The sequence below is a fragment of the Gadus chalcogrammus genome, chromosome 20 (genome assembly GCF_026213295.1).
Source record: "Gadus chalcogrammus isolate NIFS_2021 chromosome 20, NIFS_Gcha_1.0, whole genome shotgun sequence".
Taxonomy (NCBI): Eukaryota; Metazoa; Chordata; class Actinopteri; order Gadiformes; family Gadidae; genus Gadus; species Gadus chalcogrammus.
The window spans coordinates 5,759,389-5,778,289 of record NC_079431.1 but is presented as its reverse complement, the minus strand read 5'-3'; the positions used below and the strand labels follow the sequence as shown (position 1 = coordinate 5,778,289).

The 18,901-nt window shown below is 48.6% G+C and overlaps 1 protein-coding gene across 2 annotated transcripts in view; it reads left to right on the top strand.

Moving 5' to 3' along the window:
* The window catches only part of fgf14 (fibroblast growth factor 14), a 68,674-nt gene that overhangs the window by 36,958 nt on the left and 12,815 nt on the right, over positions 1-18,901 (top strand). For both annotated transcript variants that reach the window (XM_056580105.1, XM_056580106.1), the window contains exons 2-3: positions 7,835-7,945; positions 9,102-9,205. In XM_056580105.1, coding sequence (XP_056436080.1) covers positions 7,835-7,945; positions 9,102-9,205 — 215 coding nt within the window. The remainder of the gene's footprint in view (positions 1-7,834; positions 7,946-9,101; positions 9,206-18,901) is intronic.

The window sequence follows — 18,901 nt, the reverse complement described above, 5'->3', positions numbered from 1 at the left end:
CGTTAAATGACAGGAAATATTAAATAAATGAAGATTACAGTGGATTAGTAGTCCATTAAAATGGATTTGTGCACAGAGGCCTGACTACCAAGGAGCTCACATCTGGCCTTAGGTTAAGGTGGGGAGACCACAAGCTGCTGCCCTTCTGTCTGGCAGCCGCCCTGATCCTCAGTATTTTTTCTCGAGCGTCCATGTGTGTCCCAGTGTCACCTTGTACACGATTCATCCCCTGTCCACTTTACGGCCACCATGTGCCGACTCCGTCTTTTGCCCGTCTTGTCGATGTTTGTTATGAATCTCGAGGCTTTGGCCCAATTGCTGAACTCTCCACTAACACATCTGGAGAGGAGGTGTTTTCATTTGGAGAGGGAATTCACACCTAGCTATGCCAAGAGAAACGGGCCGGGCAGGCAGCAGCAATAACATCCTAACAGAGGAGGCGTAGATGTCCTTTGGTGCTGTGCTGTACATCTTAGTATACACATGTCCTTGTTGTTTAGGGAAGGTATATTCCACTGCACAAGCATAAATATAGTATAGCTATAGCATACCCGGCTGACCAACAACGTGGCAAATTAACCAACACTCAAACACACCTGCGACAGCGTCTTCTTATTGGACGAGCTGACATCGGTCTAATGGCGGCAGGGGGCCCGCGGGGGCCCCTGGCAGAGACGTCAGGGTGGGGCTGGGAGCGGTCTGAAGACACCTCCGGTGCATCGGAGGAGCCAGACATGTAACGGTGGTGTTGGGATTCACCCTGCATGGTTGGTGTTGCTGGGCGGTGAAGTACAGGGCAAACACTTTATTGTCACTTTGGTGTTCGTTTGAGTTATTTGCCATGAAAGGCCTGATGGGAATCTACTTCATTAATTTCTTCCTCATGGGATACTCTGGGATCAGATCGGTTATATTGCTTGAAGCACCCAAGAGGTGCTTGGGTAAAACACCTTTCTACCACAGAAAGGTGTTTTTCTCTCTCTCTCTCTCTCTCTCTCTCTCTCTCTCTCTCTCTCTCTCTCTCTCTCTCTCTCTCTCTCTCTCTCTCTCTCTCTCTCTCTCACTCTCCCCTCCCATATCTCCCTGTATCCAGTGTCTCGGCAACAGCACATGTGGCTAAGCAAGAGTAATGGTGTGGCTTCCCTGAGCGTAATTCAATGTCGGATCCCGGAAGGACATTTAGAGTGAATACGGCAGCGCGTGCCGCTAATCACACGCTGGGAGATAAGGCAGACGTACGTCGCCGTTGTCTTCATTTCAGCCCCTTCTTGGCAAAAAAAGAAGCAACAACAAGACGACATTGTGTGCCAGCGAAGCACAGGCGACGAGAACTATGTCCCAGCGGCATTCACATTGGGATTGGCAGTGCGGTCCTGTCCTTTTTCTGTTGAGTTCCTCCGTCTATTGGTTGTGGCCGTGATGTGCAGCATGGAAAAGAACATATTGTCAACCTGCAGGAACATTGCAAATCTGGATTTTTGTTTTTTAATCAGAGACTACTACTCTGCATTAACATTCACAAATGATGTGTGATTGCTGTTTCAGATAACACATGGGTAACATTGCTGATTGGGTAACACTGGAGAAGGCGGGGCAAGGCTACACCTTGACACCAAGCCTAGAATAATTCTACGTTTGTGTGTGATATGCTGACGGGCTAAGATCACAGCGCATCCAGAACGACTCGCATGATAAGCGGACGGCGTTGGTACGCACAAAAAATACATGTTTTCCAACGCCTCTCTGAATTTAATTATAGAACCCATTTCAAAAGCCAATTGCGGACCAGCGATCAGGCTGGTTTCCCCGGCTTAGCCTCCGACCAGCTGTGTGTCTCTCTCGCTCCCTCGCTCTCGGCCGCCCTCTCACCTCCCCGCCCAGCTCTCTGCTGAACTCTGGCTGCACAATGTGGACAGATCGTCCGATTGCATTACATTACATTAGACTAGATTAGATTGGGTGATCGCAGCCCCTCCGCTCATAACCCCTCCTGTCTTGCCATGAATGACACCAACCGAAGGGCGGCCAGACGACGGCACCACCGACACCAGCAGCCGATGCAGCAGCAGCAGCAGCAGCAGCAGTGGCTGGGGCCAGCGGGGGCTTTCAGACCTGTCCGGGTTAGACCAGCCTGTCGTGTTTCCCCGGATTGCCTCTGCTTCTCCTGGGAGTGAAAGAGAAGGCGAGGGAGGGAAGAGGAGGAACCGAAAGTATGGGTGCTGGGGGTGGTGGTGGTGAAAATGGTTGGAGAATGGGGACAAGGGGGAGGAGGGCGGTGTGCTGGCAGTATGCCCGTTTTCAACCCTTTTTTCCATGACAACGGAAAAAGGGGAGGAGTGGGCGGGGCATCACAGGCGGGCTTTTCTTATGCGGGCTGGAAAAACCCTTATTCCAGAAACATCCAAAGTGGGTCAAGAGGGGCAGAGCTGAAGGCAGCCCACAGCTGCTTCGGTGCGTCTGTGTCTGTGTCTGTGTGTGTGCGTGCGTGGGTGTCTTCGAGAGGAAATGTGACTGGGGGGATGGGGGGGGGGGGGGGGGGGGGGGTGTGCGGGTGTGCGTTTGTGCGTATGTTTTATGCAAACCATCCTACCATCCTCTTCTACGCAGGATGTTCTTCACACTTAAAACACAGGAAACATGTCGGTTGCCGGGGACTTGTCCATTGAGAGGACAGACAGACACTCAGACAGACAGACAGACAGACAGACAGACAGACAGACAGACCGACAGACAGACAGACAGACAGACAGACAGACAGACAGACAGACAGACAGACAGACAGACAGACAGACAGACAGACAGACAGACAGACAGACAGAGAGAGAGAGAGGGACGGGCACCCAGACAGACAGAGAGACACAAAGACGTGCAGATATCCAGACGGAAAGGCAGACCATCATTCATCTGTTTATTTGCGTATTAAATAGGGAGAGATTCACGCCACTGAACATCAGAAAGAAAAATTGGAGATGTAAACAGGCCGGGGTTTGATTAGCAGAAAATGCTAATTCACATCCGTAGTCAAGCGAAAGTTAGTGGAGGCGACGGATGAATGAATGAGGGAATAAGATGACACGACTATGCGGGTGGCATATGGAAAGGGAGCCGGGGATAAGGAGAGACGGGAAAGCCTCGTGACTGAAGTAGCCCGCTGTAGAGCTCGATTGGAGGTCTGGACGTGTTCCGAAGAGCTTGTTTGTGTGGTTTTTTCTTCCCTGAAAGGGAACTCCTTCCATCGCATGGCACGCCGCCAAACCACCTTGAGAATCACTGTCAGGCTTTTAAAAAGATATTTTGTGTGTGAATAGAAGCAACGCCACCCTCTGCCTTGAAGGAAAGGGGTTGTGCGCAGGGCTTTGAAGAAGATGACGTACGTTCTAAAAGGGAGCGCTTTTAGTCCGAGGAGCCATCGTGGTGGTGGGCTGTCAGCTGGGGTGGGCACGTTAGCCATCCACTTCCTGCTAGCCTGCCACCAAAGAACTAAAGTGCTGTGTCACCCCCACCCAACAAACCAAAAGAACAACAACTAAATACTGGTCTGCCCCCCCCCCCCCCCACCCCCCCTGGCCCCAACCTCCTCTCCCTCCTATAGTCCTTTTCCCTCCCTGGACATCGCCTGTCTCTCGCCTGGTGTCCCCACACTTAATTCAGACTCGGGGTGACACCTTGATGAGCCAGGCTCCGGCAATGACTAATCCTCCTTTTCTTTTTGCAAACACGTGACTCACATGGAGCGTCAGAGTAACCAAACAATGGATCACCGCCATTAAGTCTGAGAAATACACGAAACATGATCAGGCTTGGAAAATCCACTTCACTGGATTAAAATGCAATATATTCCCATGCAGCAATCAATGTTGAACTCAACTATGCTAATAACCTGTTTTGCCATAGATAGCGATTTCTCTTTGCACCAATCAGAAGGCAGCTGTTTCTCTGCTGCTATGCTGGAGAGTGCATGGAGCGTGTATATAGGTTCCCCCTGCACTGGGGGCGAACAGTGGTTCATGAGGTGGTGGAAAGGGGAATCCTGCTTCCGTGTGAGCTACAATGTGCTGGCTGCTCTCTCCCCCTGGGGACGCCAGCATCACATGATTTATGGTACGACGGACCAGCCAAGTTCACCTCCATGCAAACACGCACACACACACACATGCACTATGTCTCTCTCTCTCTCTGTTTCTCTCTCTCTCTCTCTCTCTCTCTCTCTCTCTCTCTCTCTCTCTCTCTCTATATATATATATATGTATATATATATGTATATATATATACATATATATATATTTCTCTGTCTCCCTCTCTTTTTGCACCAACTGAAACATTAAGACTCATGACAACACACAAACAAATACCGCACACAAACACAGACACACACACACACAAACATTTGCCTCCTAAACATTCCGCTTTTATTTCCCTATAATTGTAACAGATTACCCCCTCGCTTCACTGTCCTCAAGATCAATGTCCCCTCCTCAGATCGGGTTACTGCTTCTGATCAGCGTAATTAATCGGTCACGCAAAGCCATTGGAGTGTGTTTCTCCCCACTTTTGCGAACACACAGGGGTATTGTGTACTCATTAAAAACCCATGTGAAAAGGCACGTGTGCGTGGGAGTGCCTTTGCGTGTGGGTGTGGGTTGGAGATCTGTACACGCATACTTTATTAATTATGGGGTTTGCAAAGAGGGAAAGAGATGGTGTGAGGGGCAGGCAGGGAAGAGAGGAAAACGGGGAGCGAAGAGCGGAAGAAAGGGGGAGAGAGCGAGATGGAGGGAGAGAGAGAGCGAGGTGAGGTTTGCTCCGATATGATAAATGCATCGGTCCATTTGCATTCCTGGTCTTCCTCCGTCCGGCTCGGTCCACAATGCCCTGAGAAGCCTCCCTTTGAAGTGTCAGCTCCATCATATTCTCCCCATACCGGCCTTCACAGGCCACTGGGCTGGGAATTAATACACACACACACACACACACACACACACACACACATACACACACATACACACACACACACACACACACACACACACACACACACACACACACACACACACACACACACACATACGCACACACGCGAACGAACGAACAGGCAGACACAAACACACACAAACACACACACACACAAACATACACACTGGCATAAAAACACATTTGTATGCAACACATGCGCACATCGAAATTTCAAAACAAAGTACTGTGTACACGATCGCACATTCCCGCCCACACCCACACTCACACACACAAACAAACACACACACATTCACACGCACACCAATGCCCATCAAATTGCAACAGGTGAGCTTGACTGGGAGCAGCATTGATTATGTGACTGATACTGCGTGTGAGTGGAAGAGTAGAGCAGCCTTGGGCCAGGCAGCTGACAGCACAAGGAAGGCTGGCATTTTCCACACTGTTCACAGATGAAAGGATCCATTTGGTTCATCACAAACAGTACCTGTCTATGTAGGTGACACACAAAGTAAAGGCCACTGGTTAAGGTGTTTCCTACGCCAGAACGGAAGAACGTCTTTCTCCCTTCCTCTTTTTATGAATGAATGAATGCCCTGGGTTTGATTGGACAATGCAATTGGAAGTACTGGAGCACCACTTAATGTGACTTACGTAATCTCAAAAATCGAATTTGATGTTAGCTTGATCAAGTATGATGACAGTAGAGATCAAAGCTGGCTTTGCAGAGCAGGTTTGTTTCGATCTATCGGGTTGCTGGTTCTTTTAGCGTGTAATTAGCGAACATAAAATAGTAAACTGTAAACCGTTGCAGTAGTAAACTGCAAAAAAAGTGACTGTGAAGGTTTCAAACTAACACCGTTTTTAGACTGGCCTCTGTGGGAATACACTTATTAAAATCCCCTTCTGAAGATTCCTCCACGCACGCAAATTTGTTCTCTTCTGAAGAATATCTCGATAATGAAGCAGAAAGGCCCCTTGCAGTTCCTGGTTTCCGGCCCAGGGTCTGTGCCGTCTTCCCCCATAACTTCTGCTATAACACAGTAGACACACGCTGAAGTTGAGATCATGACTAACCAAAGGTACCATGGAGAAGCAGGCTTATGATGGTCTGGAGGGTGTTTCCCACCTACCGCATGGAGATGTTCTCTGAAAGGGCTGCTGAGGTCATCACCCGACATAAATATTCAGGGAAGTTAACACACTAAATAAATCAATCCATGAAGACGCATCAACCGTCTGTCTCTCTGCTCTCGGCAGACTGCCTGAGTCCTCTGTGGCTATCTCTCTTCCATGTCAACGCACTCTCGCACGCCCATCTCAACCAGACTGCTGTGTAGGTCCACGCAAACAACTCCCTCACTCCTACATCCCTCCTCTCTCCCATTCTCTCTCTCTCGCCGTCATTCTCTCTGTCTATCTCACTATCTGTCACACACCTCTCTCACACACACACCTCTCTCACACACACACACACACACACACACACACACACACACACACACACACACACACACACACACACACACACACACACACACACACACACACACACAAACACACACACACACACACATCCCTACACCACAGTGAAAGCAGGAAGGTGAAGGTGATCAGATATACCTTCTGGACTTTATTAGAATTTAATCTGAGGTGATGGCTACCATTGCGATGAAAGCATGAAGTGACAGCACACACACACACACACACACACACACGCACGCACGCACGCACGCACGCACGCACGCACGCACGCACGCACGCACGCACGCACGCACGCACGCACGCACGCACGCACGCACGCACGCACGCACGCACGCACGCACGCACGCACGCACGCACGCACGCACGCACGCACGCACGCACGCACGCACGCACGCACGCACGCACGCACGCACGCACGCACGCACGCACGCACGCACGCACGCACGCACGCACGCACGCACGCACGCACGCACGCACACACACACACACACACACACACACACACACACACACACACACACACACACACACACACACACACACACACACACACACAGAGATAAATACCGCACCATCGTATTAATAATCCGAGTGTAGGCAATATTTTCCCTGGTATAAAACTCAGAAGACATTTCACACCCACTGAATTCCTGCCTTATTGAAATCCCCCTGCTGTTTGGCATCACTATTCATCTCTTTTAACCACGGCTAAACATCTAATCATTCATTTGTCTTTCCGTCTCTCTGTCTCTCCATCTCCCCCTCCCCCTCCACCTCGCTCCCTCTCTCTGGCTCTCCCCGTCTGTAGCCTGGTGCTTCTTGTCGCAACTGAATGACAATAACACCGCTTATGACGGTCAGCCATATTTCTGCTTAGTGTTTTTTTAATGTTGGTGTCTGTGAAGCTCCTCTCTGATTCATTTGAATACGGAGCTAATCTGGCCGCTGGGCTGGCAGAAAGTCCCAGGGCCTGGCGGCTTTCCATCCCACGCAGAGCACCCAGAGAGGGTGCTGTTGGGTTCGTTATGGGAGCCCGACAGCTTCAGATTAATATGTCTATAATTGGATGCCCTATCTCAGACACGGAGCGCCGCTTATTGTTCATACGATTTTGTTTGCCTCACCAGGCGTTATGAACGCAGTGTTTTTTTTTTATTCGTTTAACTGCGAAGCAAAACAAAAACATCTCACATTGAATGTGTTACATTGCCAAGAGTTGTTCTTGTTTAAATTATTGCTCAGTGTTTTTTGAACGGTTTACTAATCTACTTCCTTCACACCCTCCTCCCTCTATTACCCCAAACCCAAATTCTCCTCTCTCTTTCCTTCTCTCCCCTTGTCTCTCTCCTCGCTCCCTCTGTGTCTCTCTCTCCTCTAGATCCCCAGCTCAAGGGTATAGTAACCAGGTTATATTGCAGGCAGGGATACTACTTGCAAATGAACCCCGATGGATCTCTTGATGGGACCAAAGATGACAGCAGCAATTCCTGTGAGTAGCCTGACACCATTTTTTATATTCATATTCTTTGTCACCTCCTGTTGATAAGGACATATCCACAGGGACTTTTATTTGCCAAATATTCGGAAACGTGTCAGATTCCAACCCTATCCATCTCCATCTCTCTCTCTCTCAGCTGTTTGTCAGGCTATGCAAAGACAGAGTATGTTTATTTGCCAATTCCACTGAGAAGGAAAATAGATCAGAAAACAGTTGGCCTATTAGCAGGGCTGTTCTGCCCCATTTCTTGGTTACGCTCAAGGCTAGCCGCTTGATTCTATTTCAGTGGCAAGTGCGAAAGCAAGCTTGACACTTTCATTCTTCACCACAAGGAGCAGTGACACGTGTCACATCTGATAGGCTGATTAAAAAACAAGTGTCCAAACAATACAACACTGTAGCCACAAATACTATGTCTCCCCACGCTGTTTCTTCTCGTCCTTAAAAGGAGGTGCCGCTGACAACAACTGCTGCTCACTGAACGTTACCATTCCAGTCAAACGCAAATATTGGTTTCCCCTTACAAGTAGAATCTGATCCATCAATACCAATTACCTTATAGGGTCAGCAGGGTTTGTTTAACTAATAGGTAGGTAACACACACAGGCATATACACGCACACACACGCACACACACACACACACACACACAAAAATCACGCACACGCACACACACACACACACACACACACACACACACACACACACACACACACACACACAGGCGCTCTTTACCAGTGTAACCAGAAGCCATTAGCCGACAGGCCTGAGGATTTTGCGGCAGCAACAAAAGGGCCATTAAATCTGCATCGCACCGATGGAGTCCCCAATTACAACTGCTTTGCGGGACACTCGAAGCTCGGTTATGCCAGGCTACTCACGTTTACTAGCCGCGCAGCCCTTTATCCCCACATATTACCTCAGAGAAACAGCTAGTCCTGGTGGTCTTTTGGGGCATATTAACAAATAGACGCATTTCATGTGTTTAATTAGTGGTTTAAAATGGTTTAAAATGACTCTACAAATGTGGCATAATAGTATCTGCTCTTTATGTGTGTGTTTGTGTGTGTGTGGATTAAAATGTATGCCGGTATATTTTTTTGCAAATGATATTTACACGAGTGTGTTTGTGTGTGTGTGTCTTCCAGCTCTGTTCAACCTCATTCCTGTGGGTCTCCGCGTCGTCGCCATCCAGTCCGTGAAGTCAGGGTTATACATCGCCATGAACGGGGAGGGCCATCTGTACACATCAGTAAGCTGGCCTTTGTTATTCTATTCTATTCTATTCCCAACACATGGCGATACTGATGTTAATGCTTGAACAAATTATCAGACAATGACCAATCTGATGTGATTTGGAAAAATTGAACTCAGAAACATCCAATGATTTGGAACACATCAACAAGCGTGTTAAACAGAGACGCTTTGATAGTGTGTCAAAAAAAGGGATCTCCTCCGTGTGACACGTAGATGCCTTACATCTTTGTCTGCAGTGGCAGCCATGACACGTCACTACAGTGTATTTTTAGGCGTGAAATTGAATGGAATGATTATGTATTCATATTGCTATGCCCAGTAGTGGGTACATGCAACAAAAATAAATAAACATTTGTGTCAATGGCTCTTGATGGATGAGGAATTGAAAACACATTTGATATGGACAATTTCTGTGATCTGCAAAATAACTGTTCGGCTTTCCCATGATGCTTGGACCATATGCTTACAATACAAATCTTGGCCAATAAATTCTAAAGGACCCCCCCCCCCCCACGCCGACTGCCAGAAACAGATTTACTTCCTCTATCTCCATCTTGCTGTCCGTTTCCCTCGGCTTCTCCCAGTTAGCCAAAAGCAATCAGCAAAGGGAATATCATGTACAGCGCATCCTTCTCAGAGTGAGGTATCCATCATGATCACTGCCTCCTAATCCCCAGCCCTGGTCTTTCCCTTTTCCTCATTACCTTTTACCATTTACTCCTCTGTCCCGACCCTTTATCATAACCCTGGATAACAGATAGGAGAGCCCTGCTCTCAACCCCAGCAGCCCCATCGCACCGGCATCGTTCCCCATGGAACCCCCATGCGACTTAATCACCGCTTGACTAAAACCATGTTATAAAATTCCCTCTTAGGAGGATTGACCCAGAAACCTATGGATTGTGTAGAGGAGAATGCACTGAAGGGATTGGGTATTAATACACCGTATGGGGGCCTAGCATCGCGCGCTAAGGCAAGCAGGCGGCTGAATGAACTGTCGATACGGTAGAATGTGCTTAACGTTCACCTCCTCTCACCTGAGATGTGTCGTGAGTGGTTGCTGCCTGCCATTATTCGGGGAAGATCAGAACTCCTCCGAGTGGCTGTGAATATTCCACTCTATTTTCTTTCTATAGGCATCTCCACTGGTAATCAGTGGAATGTCTTCCACCCTTCAGGATTGCCACGCCAGTCAAAGGGGTAAGGAGATTCTTGCAGCGGCAAATAGTTGGCTCTTTCCCTAGGCCGGCTAGGAGTGGTTCGGTTCCATTGAGTTTAACTGCCATGCCGCGGCCCCCCTACTCAGCCGAGACCTATTCACCGGGCTCCCTCTCTTAGTCCATTTGGAGGCTCATTTCTGTCCTAATGGAGGCCCTGATCCTACCCACACCATCCCTCCACCCCCCCCCCCCCCGGCTCACAGCCCAGTGTCTGAGCTCCGCCATCTCTGAATTACCGCCGTAATGGCCGCCTGAAAAAGCACACTTTGTCAGCCTCCTACTCGTCCTCCTCTTCCTCCTCTTCCTCCTATACCTTCGCTGCCACCTCCTCCTTCTTCTCCTCCAACTGCTTCGTCCTTCCCCTGAGAGCTACCCCTCCCGTCCCGTGGGTCTCTCCTCCTCTGTGGGTGAGGGATGAAGACGGCCCACCCTTTTCTTTCCCCGCCCATTGGGTGTTTTTTGATTAGAGTGAATGCATAGAGAGCAGTGAGACAATGCCGCAATAGAGGAATGGCTGCTTTTATTTCTGTGCACGCAACATGAAGCGTTGGGGGCCTAGCATCGTCTTGCTGGAGATATCCAGGGTCCCCCCAACCCTTTTGATTAAAATAACTTCATGGACGCTGGTATTGTTATTCATTCAGTATTCCGTAATTAATCCGTTTTTTTTTTCTTTCATCGCGATGACGCATCGTGATTACGGCTCGCGTTCCACTCTTTAGCGGTAGATGAATGAGAAGAAGAGTTATGGAGAGAGAGACAGAGAGACAGAGAGACAGAGAGACAGAGAGACAGAGAGACAGAGAGACAGAGAGACAGAGAGACAGAGATACAGAAACATACAGCGAAAGAGAGAGAGAGCGAGAGAGACAGGGAGCGAGAGAGTGAGAGAGACAGGGAGTGTGAGAGAGAGACAAGGAGAGAGAGATGGAGAAAGAAAGAGAGAGACAGAGAGAGAAAGCGCGACAGTGAGATAGAGAGAGAAGAGAGAGCGAGAGAGAGCGAGTGACAGGGAGATAGAGAGAGACAGGGAGGGAGAGAGAGAATCCTTCAGAAGAATAGAAAAAACGACACTGTAAGACCATTCAAGGCTTCTGGTAGTGCATCATATTCCTTTGTGTGTGGAACCCCATATTCTATGTGTGGCTAGGAGGGATAAAAAGGAGGAGATAGCATCAGAAAAACTGTGCCGGTTGCCACAAAGGCCTCGCCATGGAATAAAGGAGACTTAAATCTTCTCAGATTGAAGTTCACTTGGCTCATTGTACCTGAGCCAATGAACTGCTGGCTAATTTGTGCCCGTGGTGGCTGAGATTAGCTCCGCCTGGCCCATGATGGAAACAAGAAGGAACATTATGAATGTCTTTTAATCAAAGTGGAAGTGAGACCTTTTTTAGCCAGACATATTTGAATGAGATTAAGCTCATGATATTAGAAACAAGGACTTCTAGGACCACTGAATCTCAGGAGAACCTGAACACGGGATTGGTTTTCAATTGTGGCATCGTGGTCGGCCACGATGCCGACCACAGAGAGTGCAACTTTGTTCTCGATGATATCGGGCCGCTCGTGTAGACGTCTTTGCTAATACGGTCTCCAGCCATCTCCCTGGTTTAAAGGTTGGGCATTTCACGATTGGTCGGTTTTCTTTAGAGCTCTGCCCGATTATTTCACCTCACTGGACTCTCTCATGTGCCTGTTTCGTTTTATTTCTTTTTTATTTTCCTCTGGCGTCGGCACTTGTTAGCGGTACCTTTCATGATGGTCAAATTGACTTGCCACATCAATGGAGAGGCCCTTAACGGAACCAAAATGCTTCAAAGGCCCAATCTGAAACAGTGTTGTGGCTTTGGCCTTCCTCGGAGGGCTGTATCAACCAACCCTATGAGCACACACGGCCTAGAGCATGTGTTTGCTTTAGTGCCCCCACTGTACACCGACTCACACGCTCACTGCCGGTAGCTCATGCATGCATTGCCCTTGGAAAGCCTTGTTATTGGATCTAGCAGACATCGACGGCACGTGGGGAAGAGGGGGTACCAACAGCTTAGGCAAGCCAGTGGCTTGAACTGTGGCATTCTCTCAGGGACATTAGAGCCAAGTATCCCTGATGCTTGGTATTTCTCTGCCATATTTCATATTCATCATGTGTCCCCCATGCATGTGCTTTGGTTTCTCTTTAAAGTTCTGCCTATTAAAGAGGGCCTCTCTCAGATGCCTTTCTTCCTTTGCTTTCATCCCTGGAGCCCTTTCCAAATACATGGCATTTGGGTTAGGCATTTTCCACTGACCTCTTGAGGTTTTCTGACATGGCCCCATATTTACCTGGTATTATCAAAAACCTTTGGACAAAAGGCATTGTACTGACTCCAGATGTGTGCATTTACGTTATATATAGGCTTTCTGTATCGAAAGCTATTTGATTTAAAGATGAAACAAATTAACTGTGCTAAATCATAAATACTAAAGTATACTACTAAAAACAAATGCTAACCCATCAGACAATTGGCAGACATTCTGATACTGGGAGTCAAAAGTGGCAGAATCTCAAGACGGATCCGTCGGCAAGGTCACCGCTTAAACACTTCCACCTGCGCCAGCTCCTCTGTGATCCCTCGCCTGCCGAAACACGAATTACTCCTAATACCTACATACATTGAAGCAGGCCAGGAAATGAGCTTGCAACCCAGTCTCCACATTACCGCAAATGGCTTGTACCTAATTACTCAGCTGAGTTCCCCTCGGAAGGAGAAATGCGGTTAAATGGGGGAAGCCTCATTATTTTTCCATCCTCTGATGTAACGTCAGCGGGAGATGAAGTGACGGTTGCAGGGGGGGCGGGGGGGGGGGGGGGGTGGGTTTGGAGAGTTCTGAGCGGCTTCATGCATAATGAACCAGGTCGGAGGTAGGTGTTGGACCCGGACCGGTGAACCGGAGGCCACTGCCAACATGGGCTAAGAATAGCTTAGCACTCTCTCCTCCTCCAGACACTTCACGGGCCCCTTGTGTTATCAACGGCCACCATGCTGCGCCGGGGCGGCCAGATGCCTCGCGGGAGGATGCAGGTGCACCGTCTGGCTGTCGTGGTCTTGATTCGTACAAGGCGGGCGGCTTTGGTGCTCTGGCTTCGTCGTCCGATAAGGGGATTGAGAGTTTAATCCCGGTATTTGATCCCCTTCTGTTCAGGGTGTATGCATATTCCCTCTGTGCATTCTGATTGTAAATTCCGATTTGATTTCCATGGAGCCGATGCCCAGGATGAATGGTTGGACTCTGCAGTGGACTCAACCTTCCAGTCTAGCATCTTTCCTACTTCTTTATTCTGCTGGAAAAGGCTTCACCCCACCTCTGACCCTCCCATGACCGTGACCAGAAAATAAGTTGGACCAAAAAGATCAATGGGTATTTAAATATAAATAGGATATGTAAAGAGGATAGATTATGTGCTTGGGATTAACATCGGAAATTCCCCTTCTTGTGTTGTGCCTGTAAGCATTCTTCCGACACGGCCCCAGTTTCCTAGGGGAGCGTGCCGGGGTTCCGTAAACAAGTCATCTCCACCTGGGAGTCTACAGGGCCAGGCGTTACCTCTCCTGGGTGCACAGAGGTCTCCAGATAACACCCAGTGCTGCCATTCCAGCCGTCACGCCCTCTGGGAATCAAGGCACGCCCCCTCTGAACCATATATCATAGCAATAAGGCGGCCGGGGAAATGTCCTCTAGCCCCCCTCTAGGTCAACAGCTTAAGGTCTATCAATTTCCAATAAACCCCCGTGTCCCCCGTTCATTCTTTTATTCCCCTGTTTATTCAGGGTAATTACGACGTTAGGAAAATATACGTGCAGTGGTTTTCTGAGTCAGTGGTTCACGAGACACGTATTTATGGCACAGAGCTGAGAGCCTTGTCGCGGCAGAGAGAGCGCCAGGATGAATAGATGAGGTGATGACGAGGGTGATGAAAAACCAACCCAACCTCCCATGCAAATGCATCCGTTCCAACGTGCCTCGCTGTGTGTATCGGGGCGCATGTGTGCATCGATGTGCATTCCAGTTTATTTTTCTTTGCGTTGTACCTGGGAGATAAGACAAATGCACACAAACGCATTGGAAAAATCTCATTGGAAAATTGCATTCCAATCGTCAACCCCCTTTGATAGTCAAGGGTCTGATCTCATCCCAACCAATTCCTTTATACCCCTTTGTGCAACTCGGCTAGAGTAGTATGTTCCTGGTTCTTATGTGACCACAAACACCCACGTAGTGATGCATGGCAGGTGTGGTATTGAATCGGTTGATGAGATGTGTGATTGGTTGTGATTTGACGTGTTCTTCCTGTGCTGTGATGTGACACGTAATGAGAAAACGGCGGGCCTAGGGGGGGGTGGATGTGATGTAAATGGGGTGCGTTTGTGTGTGTTTGTGAGTTTGTGCGTGTGTGTGTGTGTGTGTGTGTGCGTGTGTGTGTGTGTGTGTGTGTGTGTGTGAGTGTGTGTGTGTGTGTGTGAGTTTGTGTGTGTGTGTGCGTGTGTGTGTGTGTGTGTGTGTGTGTGTGTGTGTGTGTGTGTGTGTGTGTGTGTGTGTGTGTGTGTGTGTGTGTGTGTGTGTGTGTGTGTCCTGGCTTATGCTACTGGCTGGACTGATTAATACAATCAGTGGGGCATGCTGAAGAATGCTCTAATATGCCTTCTGAATTTTGAATTATGTGCCTTCTGTTTACAACAAATGAATCATTCAACCAAAACGGCACATTCCTTGTTATACAACAACAATACCTGCTGGTTATTTTCTCATCAGAAAAGCTCTACCAAATAATATGCATAGTACATGACAAAACTCTAATTAGGATGTTTAACTTCTTTTCATGGAAGCTGTTGTGTGATTGCAGAATTTCATCACAATTATGTGTTTCAATGGAAATCCGGTGTACAGGTCTGGGGAAAGGAAAGGGGGGGGGGGCAGCTTCATATATAAAGATTGCCTTCCTCCATTTGGTCCCACGGGGGGGGGGGGGGGGGGGGGGGCAAAGGGAAGTCTCCCAGAGGGCAGCCGTTCCAATGCCCTGTGTAGGACACGGGCGGGCTCCTGTAGGATGGAGTGGGCAATCCGGGGACTTAGCTGATCATGCCAGGAGGTCAAAGACAGGAGAGGGCTTCGGATTTTGGTGCAGCTGTTCACAGCATCCTGTGGAGGCGCTTCTTGTTGTGGATTGTGAGAGCGTGGAACCAGCAGATGAATTAGAAGGTTATTATGGTTTCAATGTGTTTGGGATACTCCTGCTTACCCCCTTATCTCATATCTAATATCATATATAATAGGAGTTTACCTTCCTCAAGGAATACTGACGTTGTCGGAACGTTTCGGTTTAAAAAACTCTGTTTTTCATCAATGGTATTTTCTACTGGTGTTTTGTACTGGTGTACAGCATCCACCAGTTCCCAATGGATTATGGTTGCAGTTCATGAGGCCATCCTAATGTATTCATAAAGGTGCTACCTGGTATGTGACCAATATAATTCCTGCCAGTAAGGCCGCCTAGACCATGAAGTGATGGATCACTTTGTTAATCCCCTGAGAGGGAATCTTCATTAACCACTGCATGACACCCTGAAAACATCAGTAACGGTAGAAACAACAGAATTTATGCATGAACCACAGGCACTGCAAGCATCTTTTCAAGATCAGCCACAAGTGGCAATGCACAGACAATTAATCTTTGTAAAAATTACATTAAAAGAAAAGTACAGTGTCACAGAACACAAACGGCTTTTCCCTTCTTTAAGAGAACCTGGTTCATCCAATGTATGAAGTGCATTACTTGCCCTCAAAGCATGCTCACTACAAGTAGATCACAGGGAAGCCTCAGTGTTTCTGTGCTCGGCTTGTAAACCGGCATATGAAGCATGAGAAGTGTGTGGCCTCTCGAATTGAGTTTGAGCAATGTGAACCGTGACCTTCACAGAGAACATTACACATCAGTGGTGGTTCAGTGAAGTTCAGCATTGGCTTGGCTTGTTCACCTTTAACCTGTCGCTTTTATCTGCTCCTCATTCCTTTAATGGTTAAATTATTCATGTTTGTTTAACTATTTGGCAATTGAGCACTTTTATCCCAAGTTACGGTTTGTCAATGTAGCTAGGAAACATTCTGACGGCTTGGGCCCCTTGTCAACTTTATCAAAACCATGACCATGTTTGGATCTTCTGGGAGTCTTCTACGTCTTCATCCCTTGGTGAGTGTTTGTTTGGAAGTTTTTCTGTTTGTGTGTGTGTATGTGCGTGCTAATGTTTGTGAGCGTGTATGTTTGTGTGTATGCCTGTGTGGGCTCACCTTGGTCCCCTGTTGGACCGGTGGGATGCTGCACTAGCATGAGGCATACCAATCTCAACACGCTGTAATTATTATGAAGAGCACGCCCAGTCTGTTGTTATTGGCTGCGTGGGTGATCCTACCGCTGGCCTAATTGTTTTCATCAGTGTGTAAATGTCACGGTCCAAATACAAACGGCTCACAAGATGTTGTTTTTTGCCTCAAGTGCGATGTAATGTGCAAATGAGCAACCATAGGGGAAGAAAAACACTTGAAGCCAGTCAGAAGAACCCATCGCAAAAACCCCGCCGTAATTGGACGGGTATCACAGGCAGACACTGCATCGCGGGGCCGCAACTCATTAAAACACACTCTACAAAGTAAAGCACAGCAGCCAAAAGCGTCTGGAATATATGAATATGTTCCCTGGATCTGCGAGTGTGAGGGGTGTGAGGGTGTTATTGCGGTTTAACGTTTCAATGGGGTCACAGGTATCGAGTGTTTGAACGCTGCGGGTCTTGCTCGGCCTGTTCCCAGCGTGGGCCGTGGGCCGTGATCAAGATGCACTCGGTGTGACGGGAGACAAGCGAGAAGCCCTCGGTGCTTTCGCGGCGGCTGCCTGCAGCCTGTAATGATGGCGTGCGCTGCCGCTGCTGCTGCCGCTGCTGCTGCCGCTGCTGCTGCCGTCGCCGCCCGCCGTTCCCCCTTTCCTCTGCCGATGCATTGCCGTGTCCCGTCCGTCACCCCCGATGCTTGCACCTACGAGAAACAAAAGGAACGTTTGATTTGGATTCACGCCCGTAGCCGTAAGAGATGAATGGAGTGACAGCTCTCGAGAGGGGGAGGTTGTGAATCAGGAAAATTCTATCTTTTTCAATCTTCACTAAGCCTGGGCTCTCACACCCTGCTGCTCACTCTTCATGCATGAGAGAGAGAGAGAGAGAGATAGAGGGAGCGAGAGCGAGGGAGGGAGAGAGAGGGAGAGAGAGAGAGAGGGGTAGGGAGGGAGAGAGAGAGGGAGAGAGAAAGCGAGAAGGAGAGGGGTAGGGAGGGAGAGGGCAGGAGGGAGAGAGAGAGAGAGAGAGAGAGAGAGAGAGAGAGAGAGAGAGAGAGAGAGAGAGAGAGAGAGAGAGAGAGAGAGAGAGAGCGAGAGACAGAGTGAGGGGGAATAACTACCATTACACAAAATCTGGGGACCACCATTTCAGGCACAAAGGCTGCTCGAGTGTGTAGAAGCCATCCATATCAGTGCGTTTGTACGGCTGTGTTTGGGAGTAGGAGAGAGAGAGAGAGAATTAATGTGAGCTTGCCAGCATTTCTTTCCAAATGATACAAAGGGGAGCTATATAACTATATGACTGTATATCTGTGTCCACATTTATTTTGAAGGGAAAAATGCAATCCTGCGAGGCATTTCACAGATTCATTAGTGTCACTCCACGATTTCGCCTGCGGTGGAAGATTTACAACCGTAGTTTGTGTTACTCAATAACCCATCCGGGAGCTGCTATGTAGTGTACTGTACTGTGGCAGGTATGTAGTGTGGGGAGAATACACTGGGCCTGCTAGTCTGCTTGTAGTTGTGATGTAATCTGTCCAGAGCCTTCATAAAACCTGCACACCCAAACTTGTAGGCACACACAAACACACACACACACACACACACGCACGCACGCACGCACGCACGCACGCACGCACGCACGCACGCACGCACGCACGCACGCACGCACGCACGCACGCACGCACGCACGCACGCACACACACACACACACACACACACACACACACACACACACACACACACACACACACACACACACACACACAGACACACACACAATCATACATGTTACCACACAAACGAACAAGAGCATGCACTTTTTGCATACAAAATCACTGACATCACACACACCGTCCAGATCTTGTGTACAAGTACAAGAACAGAGAACGATGAGTTCTCAGAGGGAGGAGGCTTCAGAGGGTAAGACAGGCAGAACGGTGCTCCATCGGATGCGTGGAGCTAGCCTCATATCACCCTGTGTCGTTAAAAACAGTTTAAAAAAGGGCCCTGCAGCCCCAGATAATCCTTGTCTGTCTAATCGTGCGTTAAGTCTCTGACACCGACGCCACTAACTGTAATTTGGTCAATGACCTGGTGTACATTT